This window comes from Sturnira hondurensis, unplaced genomic scaffold, assembly GCF_014824575.4.
Source record: "Sturnira hondurensis isolate 20B ecotype Veracruz unplaced genomic scaffold, ASM1482457v3 Scaffold0007222, whole genome shotgun sequence".
NCBI lineage: Eukaryota > Metazoa > Chordata > Mammalia > Chiroptera > Phyllostomidae > Sturnira > Sturnira hondurensis.
Window position 1 is genome coordinate 2,112,616 of NW_028079853.1, and position 10,403 is coordinate 2,123,018.

General features: G+C 40.1%; 1 protein-coding gene across 4 annotated transcripts in view; it reads left to right on the forward strand.

The window, feature by feature from the left end:
* Window positions 1-9,329, forward strand: part of IQCB1 (IQ motif containing B1) — a 58,323-nt gene extending 48,994 nt beyond the window's left edge. For all 4 annotated transcript variants that reach the window (XM_037051519.1, XM_037051518.1, XM_037051521.1 and 1 more), the window contains 3 exons: window positions 3,591-3,722; window positions 5,656-5,812; window positions 8,815-9,329. In XM_037051519.1, the coding sequence (XP_036907414.1) occupies window positions 3,591-3,722; window positions 5,656-5,812; window positions 8,815-9,044 (519 nt within the window). In that variant the 3' untranslated portion in view covers window positions 9,045-9,329. The remainder of the gene's footprint in view (window positions 1-3,590; window positions 3,723-5,655; window positions 5,813-8,814) is intronic.
* The last annotated feature ends 1,074 nt before the right edge of the window (window positions 9,330-10,403 follow it).

Consider the following 10,403-nt stretch of genomic DNA (forward strand, 5'->3'; position numbering starts at 1 on the left):
AGAAAACTAAACACAGGAAAACAAATTATTAATTCCAATGAAAATAAGAAATTTACATGGAAGGAAAAGTAATTGTGTAATGTAGTGTTCAAAAACTAATAGACTTTATGTAGTCATAATTGCATAAACATGAACATTGATTTAACTGAAACTATGATATAATTTATTTTTAAATTTTATTTTTCAGTTACAGTTTACATTCAATATTATTTTCTATTAGTTTCAGGTGTACAGTATAGTGGTTAGTCAGTCATATACTATACAAAGTGACTCCCCCAGTATTTCAAGTTCAAACCTGGCATCATACATACTCACTACAATATTATTGACTGTATTCCCTATGCTGTACTTTACAACACCATAACTATTGTGCAACTAATATTTGATGTTTGGGGACATGGAAAGTGTGTGGGAGTACAAGCAATGAAAGAGCTAAGTCTCTATTTCCATCCATACAAGAAAGTTAATAGATAACTATATCTGAAAAATCACAGAGACTTCTGCCAAGATGGAAGCATAGGTGGAAACACTGTGCCTCCTCACACAACCAAGTTTAAAGATGACACAGTTTTAGTAACAAAAACGCAGCCAAAACACAGAAAATTGAACCATACAGAAGTTCGATAACAATGAACCGTTCAGCCAGACCAGTAAGAGGGGTGGAGCCAGCAGTAGAGCTGGGTCAGTCAGGAAAGATCCCCCAACCCAGGTGAGCAGGGAGCTATGGGCGAATCCCAGGTGTGGGTGGATCCCAGGTGTGGGGTACCAATGGGCGAACCCAGTGAGGGCGCAAGGCGGCAGGCTGACCGCGTTCTCGCGGATAAACACATTCTCGAGCAGATAAACCAGCAAAGGAGCGAACAGTGAGACCACGCAGACCCCAGCAGTGGAAAGCAGCAGAAGGGACTGCCATTGCCCCTCATTGTCCCCGTCGCCACATACAGTGTCACAACCCAGCAACTGAGTTGCCCCGCCCTGGTGAACACCTAGGGCTCCGCTCCTCATACATAACAGGCACAAACAGTTCAAAATATGGTTCAAAAAGAACTCAAAGCCCCAGAGCCAATGACCCTAAGCGACCAAGAAATAGCCAACTCATCAGATGCACAGTTCAAAACAATGGTGATCAGGATGCTCACAGAACTGGTTGATTTTAGTCACAAATTAGAGGAACAAATGAAGGCTAAACTAATTGAAATGAAGGGAAATGCACAGGAAACCAATGGTAATGGAAAGGAAACTGGGACTCAAATCAAGGGAGTGGACCAGAAGGAAGAACGAAACATCCAACCAGAAAAGAAGGAAAGAACAAGAATTCAAAAAAATGAGGAGAGGCTTAGGAACCTCCAGGACATCTTTAAATGTTCCAACATCCGAATTATAGGGGTACCAGAAGAGAAAAAGAAACAGCCACGAGTGGAAAACTTATTTCAACAAATAATAAAGGAGAACTTTCCCAGTCTGGCAAAGGAAATAGACTTCCAGGAAATCCAGGAAGCTCAGAGAGTCCCAAAGAAGTTGAACCCAAGAAGGAACACACCAAGGCACATCATAATTACTATAGCCAAGATTAAAATGAAGGAGAGAATCCTAGAAGCAGTAAGAGATAATGGGACAGTCACCTACAAAGGAGTACCCATCAAACTGTCAGCTGATTTCTCAAAAGAGACCTTACAGGCAAGAAGGCTGGAAAGAAGTATTCCAAGTCATGAAATCCAAAGAGCTATATCCAAGACTGCTATATCCAGCAAAGCTTTCATTTAGAATAGAAGGGCAGATAATGTGCTTCTCAGATAAGGTCAAATTCAAGGAGTTCATCATCACCAAGCCCTTATTATATGAAATGTTAAAGGGACTTATATAAGAAAAAGAAGATAAAAAATATGAACAGTGAAAGGACAGCAAACTCACAGTTATTGACAACCACACCTAAAACAAAAGCAAACCAAGAGGACAGCTAGATCAGGGAGCAGAACCATAGAAATGGAGGTTTTAGCAGCAGAGGAATGGGAGGAGGAGAACGGGGGAGAAGGTACAGAAAATAAGTAGCATAGACGGTAGGTAGGAAATAGACAGGGGGGAGGGCAAGAATAGTAGGGGAAATATAGAATCTAAAGAACGAGACACGTGGTCATAAACTAAAGGGGAGGATGGTGGGGGAAGGGTGTGCAGGGTGGAGGGGAATGAAGGGGGGAATAGGACAACTGTAATGGCATAATCAATAAAATATATTTTTAAAAAATCACAGAAAAGTAAATGGAGATAAGCATCAAAAGAAACCTGAAAGAAAAGTTCTATTGGGGGAGGGAACATGGTAAGTAGGTAGAGAATAGGAGAGTAGGTAAATCATAGTAGGTAAGTAGGCAGTGTTTTTGTTAATTCTTATAAAACTGACACTTTAAACAATAGAATTACATCAATAAATTATTTGGTCAAAGCCTGAAACAATAAAATTTTTGAGGCTTTGCAGGCCATTCAATCTTATAGCAACTATTCAACTCTACAGTTGGAAGCTGTAGACGATATGTAAAGAAACGAGTGTGACTGTGTTTCAGTAAAACATTATTTTTAGACTGAATTTTGACCTTCATATTATTTTCATATGTACAAAAGTTTTCTTTTAAGCTTTGTAACCATATAAAATATACAAAAAATACCCAAAACATTCTTAACTCACAACCTATTCAAAAATAGGCAGTGAGCTGGATTTTCCAGGTCTCTCCCTAAGCCAGCAATTTTCAGCTGGTCTAACAGAGCAAGCACACTGGTGTGCCACAGGAACTTCTAAAACATGCAATACCTGAATTTAGCCAGGGGTACAGACCTCTTTTCCCTTAGATTGTCAAATAAAGAAAAATGATAGCAGCCAGCACAATAGCTTTTTCCAATTGAAAAATATTATATTTTATGTAATTATAATTTCAATATTATATTGAAAATATAGTCTAATTTTTTGGTGTGTCACAGAATTTTAGTAGTAAGTTTATGTGTGCTATGAGATGAAAAATGTGGAAAACCTCTGCCTTAAACAATGTGAACCTGTAATTTCAATGGAGATAAAAATTACAAAGAAGGGAAAAGAATAAAAAGAATTGGGCAGAATAATTTCAAATTTGTCTTTAAATCTTAACAAGATTACCTGTTTTTCCAGAAGTTCATTCTAAAGGACACGAGGAGGAACATCATTTATAAAGCTTTTACTTCTACATTGTCTCTTTGATCTTTACACCCCTGTAGGCTAAGTAGAATTGGAGTTGCTGTTTTCTGTTCCATAGATATGAGTGACCTGCCCCAAATCATACACTTATAATGAACCAGAATTGAGAATAGAACCCAATGCTTATTTTCTATTTTTCCTCTTTTTTGCTTACTGTACAAATAACACATGAATGTATCCTCTTAAAATACTAACACACTATAGAATAATGTAGTTAAAAAGTCATTGTTCTCTCTCACCCCTATCACAGTCCCATCTGTTTCCTCATACACATTCAGTTAACAAGTGTTGCAGTACTGTTGCTTCCATATGTTGTAAGAAGAAAATAGTTTTGTTAGTGAAGGAAAATCACAGATATTTTTTTGTTTTTCAGACTCTTAAGTTCCTAGCAAAGTGCCGTAAAAAAAGGAAACTATATGCTCCTTGGCAAGGACTCAGAGAACTCACTGATGCACGTAGGATTGAACTGAAGCAACAAGTGGATGACTATGTCAGAAGACATCCAGTATGTATCCATCCTTCTATGTTATATCAGTGTTACATTAATTTATTTTATCATATTTTTCTTATAAAGTAAATCTTATTTATTTATTTTTAGAGAGAGGGGAAGGGAAGGAGACAGAGAGGGAGAGAAACATCTTTGTGTGAGAAACAGCTGCCTGTCACATGCTCCCAACCAGGAACCTGTCCTGCAACCCAGGCATGTGTCCTGACTGGGAATTGAACTGGTGACCATCTAGTTCACTGACCAGCACTCAGTTCACTGAGCTGCAGCAGCCAGGACTCATTGTTACATTATGTTAGTAGATGATATTCACAACAGAATGTTTCAGGTGAATAAGTATGTATACTGATAGTATAAGGTAATACATTTGCTTTATCATACAGTTAGTGGATTTGGAGTCTTCTGTATAATTTCCTAGGACCTAGAGGTGTGCTCAGTAGTACAGGAGGAGGCTTTGCTTCAAGTTAGTTAAGTTCCCTGCTGCATCAGCAAGACTATCTTTACATCCTCACCAACATGTTATTTTTACATCCTAATAAGTGAAATGGTATAATCTGGGTTTATGTTTCCCTAATGATTAGTGATTTTGAGTATCTTGTGTTTATTGGCCATTTTTGTATGTTTTTGTTTAGAAAGCTTTTCAGGTTCTTTATCAATTTTTTTAAAAGATTTTATTTATTTATTTTTAGAGAGGGGAAGGGAAGGAGGGAGAGAAACATCAATGTCTGGTTGCCCCTCATGTGGCCCCCACTGGGGGACTTGGCCCACAACCCAGGCATGTACCCTGACTGGGAATCAAACCAGCGACCCTTTGGTTCGAAGGCCATCTCTCAATCCACTGAGCCACACCATCCAGAGCCTTTGTCAATTTTTTTAATCAGGTTTTTGTTGTTGTCGAGTTTTAGGAGTTCTTTATATATTTTGGGTATTCCTTATCAGATACAGGATTTGCAGATATTGATATTTTGTCCCATTATTTGGACTTACTTTTTAGTCTGTTGATAGCGTCCTTTGATGTAGAAAAAATTTTCCTTTTGGTGAAGTCTAGTTTGTCAGTTTTTTCTTTTGTAGAAAGTGCCTTCAGTGTCATATCCAAGAAATCATTGCAAAGTCCAATGTCATGAAGTTTTTCTTCCATCTTTTCTGAGAGTTTTATAGTTTTGGCTTTTATGTTTAGGTCTTCAGTATCCTTTTTCTCTTTAATGCACTGCATGATTCTGATGCATATTCCTGTTTAAAAAGTAGTGGTGCTTTATTCATAATCTAGTACAGCTGTTTAAAACTCCATGGCTGAAAAGTAAGATGTTCGCTGGAACAGAGCTGCTTATAAGATGGAGGGATTGGAACTTTAGTGGTAGCAGAATCTTTATCAGCTTTGTGAAGATTATTTCAATCTTCTCCAAAGTAATTAAGCTCCTTTTAAATTAGCTGACTAGCCAAAAGAACATGGTCCTTTGGCTGATTTTGTCCCTCATGCTATGAAATCAGAAGCTGTCATAACATTAGGGATTAGATAAGTTTGGAGATAAGATTAGCAAGATAGTCTTATCAGAAGATAGTCTTATAGGTGGGGGTCCAGAACAAAAGGGTTCGTCTTACTACTTCTCTTCTGGGCCAGTCGCTTTGCCAAACCATTTGTGATTCTCATTGTTTCTTAATCTTAACTCTTCTCCCAGTAAACCACACTGTGTGAGGAAGTGACACATGAGAGCAAGCATACCAAAAAGAAACTTCTCCACCTGCATTTTCATCTAAAACTGCTTTTAAAAGGCTGCTTAAATGCTTGCACAAGGTAGAAGGTAGACGTCAGTCATAACATTCAGTTGATGAGAGACAGTTAAGCATTTTGTATCCTCTGCTGAGTGGTTGGGTGAAATATACTTTGGTGCATTTGCCCTTCCTGTGACAATCTTTTTCTGTCTTCTGTTCCCAGGGCTCTCAGATGTCAGATGTGGCCAGCAGGGAGCTCCATTCCCAAGCACAAGAACGACTGCAACACTACTTCATGGGCAGAGCCCTAGAAGATAGAGCCCAGCTTCACAGGGAGGCTCTGAAGGCACAGATCAGCACCAACATTGAACAGTTAATAAGTATGTGCTCATTCTATTTGTCTTTCCTAAAAGGAACCTGTACATGATTTCGTGACATCCAAAGAAGGGAAATACCAAAAGTGGTCTTTCAGTCCATCTCCTATCCTCAAAAATTTCTACTTCTAGATCATACCAGCACACAGTGTTCCCAAATGATGCAGATCCCATAACCGCTTTTTAAAATTAAGCGTATTTTACAGGTTGTCCCATTTTTCTCCATTGTCTCCCTTTGCCCAGAACTCCCATTCCCTCCAGCAATCCCCACCCCCTTTTTAATGTCTGTGGGTTGTTCATGTGAGTTCTTTGGCTTCTCCATTTCCTGTAATTTCTTAACCTCCCCCTGTCTATTTTATACCTACCAATTATGGTTATTCTCTGTACCTTTTCTCCCATTCTCCTCTTTATCTTCTCCACCTATAACCCTCCATGTGATCTACATTTCTACAATTCTGTTGCTGTTCTAGTTGTTTGCTTAGTTCATTTTTGTTTTTTTAGATTCTATCATTGATAGTTGTGAGTTTGTTGTCATTTTTACTGTTCATAGTTTTGATCATCTTCTTTTTCTTAAATAAGTTCCTTTAATATTTCATATAATAAGGGCTTGGTAATGATGAACTCCTTTAACTTGACCTTATCTGGGAAGCACTTTATCTGCCCTTCCATTCTAAATGATAGCTTTGCTGGATAGAGTAATCTTGGATATACATCCTTGCTTTTCATGACTTGGAATACTTCTTTCCAGCCCTTTCTTGCCTGCAAGGCCTCTTTTGAGAAATCAGCTGACAGTCTGATGGGAACTCCTTTGTAGGTAACTGTCTCCTTTTCTCTTGCTGCTTTTAAGATTCTTTCTTTGTCTTGGCTGGTGTGGTTCAGTGGATTGAGTGCCAGACTGTGAACCAAAAGGTTGCTGGTATGATTCCCAGTCAGGGCACATGCCTGGGTTGCCAACCAGGTCCCCAGTGGGGATAGCAACAGGCAACCACACATTGATGTTTTTCTCCCTCTCTTTCTGCTCACCTTTCCCTCTCTCTAAAAATAGATAAATAAAATCTTTTTTTTAAAAAAAAAGATTCTCTCCTTATTTTTAACCTTTGGCATTTTAATTATGATTTGTCTTGGTGTGGCCCTCTTTGGGATTCTCTGAGCTTCCTGGACTTGTATGTTGATTTCTTTCACCAAATTGGGGAAGTTTCTTTTCATTATTTTTTCAAATAAGTTTTCAATTTCTTGCTCTTCCTCTTTTCCTTCTGGCACCTCTATGAGTCAGATGTTGGCATGTTTGGAGATATCCCAGAGGTTCCTGAGCCACTCCTCTTTTTTTTTTTTTTTTTAATTCTTGTTTCTTCTTTTTGTTCCAACTGAATGTTTATTTCCTCCTTCTGCTCCACACCATTGATTTGAGTCCAGGTTTCCTTCCCTTCTCTGTTGGTTCCCTGTATATTTTTCTTTATTTCACTTTGTATAGCCTTCACTTCTTCCTTTATTTTGTAGCCATACTCAGTCATTTCTGTGAGCATCCTGATCACCAGTGTTTTGAACTCTGCATTTGATAGGTTGGCTATCTCTGTATTGCTTAGTGTTTTTTTTCCTGGAGCTTTGATCTGTTTTTTTATTTGGGCCATATTTCTTTGTTGTCTCAATATGGCAGCCTCCATGTTTTTCTGTTTGTTAGGTAGAGCTGCTTTGACTCCTGGTGTGGGTGCACCTGTTATGTTATAAGGGGCAGAGCCTTAGGTGCAACCCACTTTGCCACTTTGTGGTGCTGTATGTGGGGAGGGGTCAGAGAGGGAACAGTGCCACTTGCTCAGCTCTCACCCCATTTTGAGTCACATCCCCTACTTCCTGTAAATGACTGGTGCCCTTGTAGCTGCTGCCCTGGTGCCGATTCTCAGAGTAGGTGGGTTTGCATATGTTCTAGGACCCTGTGAGCCCTTTAAGCAGACTCTTCTGAAAGACTGAAAGTTTTTTCTGCTGCCCCAACTTCAACTGGTTTTTGCAGTCAAAGGTCATAAGGCTTTATTTTCCAGGCACTGGAACCCTGGGCTGCATAGTCTTGCCTATGGCTGGTATTGCTTGCTCCCCCTTTGTCCCTCCCGGTTTTTGTCCACCACATGGGACAAATATCGACACTGACACTGCCTCCTGCTGCCACCTGGACATACCACACAACATCCTCTGTGCCCCTCCTACCAGTCTGGATGAAAATGGGTTCTTTAAGTCCTTGGTTGTTGGATTTATATATCATTTCATTTTTTGGCAGCTATAGTTATTTCTGGTTTTTAAATTGGTTGTTATCCTTCTTATGGCTGTGCAAGGAGGCCAACTAACTCTGCCTGTGTCTCTCCTTTGGCTAGAAGTCCTGTAACCTCCTTCTTAACTACTTCTTTAGCTTTGCTATCATTCATGTGTATCAACTCAGTTACTAACTTTAGTATTTATGGGACCTACTAGCCAGATTCTGTTATGTAGTCTCACAAGCTGTTGATCATATTTTAGAAGATGGTAACAGTGGTTACAGTGCTATGTTATAATTCTCAATGAACGGCTTGCACAAAAATTAGTTTGTGTTATCCTTACTAGTATATTTAATGATATACCATCCATGAAGCCTCAGTGTTTCAGTCAGCCTCTGAAACACTTGAGCTATATATGGAGCAGAGAAAGCCAGGGTCCTTTGTTTAATGCCATTACTTGCAAATTTTGTATTTTTGAAAGGATAGGTGGCTGCAACTGAGCCTCTCCTCTATCAGATGGAGTTCTGCTATTATTTTTTAAATTCCTGCTTTTAAGTAAACCTACATCTTGTTTTGTTCTTATAAACACAAAATAAAGTAGAGAGTGCAGTTGCTACCAGCCACAGCTACAACCTGGGAATAGTCACATGCCATCATCTAGACATGTCCCTGCCTGCTTTTGCAGAATTCCACCTCAGTAGTTTTCAAGTTCCTACTTATTTGTATGGAACTCTTCCATTCACCTGTTTATTTTTCTATTTACCACAGAGGCACCAAATCTGAAGGAGGCAGAATGGAAAGAACCCGATCTCTTCCTAAGTAGATCCAGACCTGTGGCAGCCAAGGCCAAGCAGGATCATCTTACTACTCTGAAGCATATACAAGCCCCATGGTGGAAAAAGCTTGGGGAAGAAGCAGGCGATGAAATTGAGGTCCCAAAGGATGAGCTTAGTGTAGAGTTAGGAACTTTATTCATTGGTGGCCCCAAACCTCCTTAAGGAATTATCCTGAGGAATTCTTCAAGTCCTGTATTTCAGGAGATTATATTGGTTCTGCCTCTGGCATGCTAGTAGACTAGACCTGTCCTAACTTACTGTTTTTCAAATCTTGTTCTCCAAACAAGATTTATAAGAAGCAAGCAAAGAATTATCTTCTACCTCTCTCTCGAGTTTAAATTTTTTTCCACCTCTCCATTCCTGGCCACACACACAGATTGGTGTAGCTTTTATTGTGGAACTAAACTCAATGTTATTCTGCTGCTTTTATAAAATGTGATATTTCTCTTTTTGTTTCTGCTGTTTTCCAATTAAAGGTGTTCTCAGAATAAATATTTTCAACAGTTCTGAAAAACTTGTCAGGATTATTTGAACTTTTCACATTCATTATTAGAATTCCTATTTTTCTTTTAATTTAAGAAAGTATGTTCCTAGACTTCCACCAAGATGGAGGCATAGGTGGAAACACTGTGCCTTCTCCCACAACCAAGTTTGAATACAACAAAGGTATGGAGAACTAGGACACACCCAAAGGCCAGAAAATGGAATTATACGGAAGTCCGACAACTACTAACCGTTCAACGGGGATGGTAAGAGGGGCGGAGCCAGCAGCAGAGCAGGGTCGGGCAGGACAGATCCCCCGACCTAGGCGCACAGGCAGCCCGGAACCAGTCGAGGTGTGGGGCAGACTGACAGCGGTCGCACATTTGCGCACAGTGAGACGGACCATGCAGGCCCCAGGGGGCGAACCCAGTGGTGGAGGGCTGACAGCGGTGGCACACTCGCGTGCAGTGGAACAAAACGCGTGAGCCTGGTGACGGTGGTGGCTGCGGTGCCGGTGGGGGCCATGGCGGCAGGCAGCAGAGGGAAGCCATTGTTCCTCTTTAACCCCACCCCCACATACAACGTCACAACCCAGCGACTTAGTTGCCCTGCTCTAGTGAACACTTTAGGGCTCTGATCCTGCTACGTAACAGGCACAAACAGCCCAAAAGATGGCGCAAGAAGAACTCAAAGTTCCAGAGCCAATAACTCTAAGCGACCGAGAGATTGCCAGCCTCTCAGAAGCACAGTTCAAGACACTTTATCAGGATGCTCACAGAACTGGTAGATTATAGTCACAAATTAGAGGAACATATGAAGGCTAAACTAATTGAAATGCAGGGAGATGTCCAGGAAACCAATAGCGATGGAAAGGAAACTGGGACTCAAATCAATGGAATGGACCTGAAGGAAAAACAAAACANAAGAGACCTTACAGGCAAGAAAGGGCTGGAAAGAAGTATTCCAAGTCATGAAATCCAAAGACCTACAGCCAAGATTGCTTTATCCAGCAAAACTTTCATTTAGAATGGAAGGACA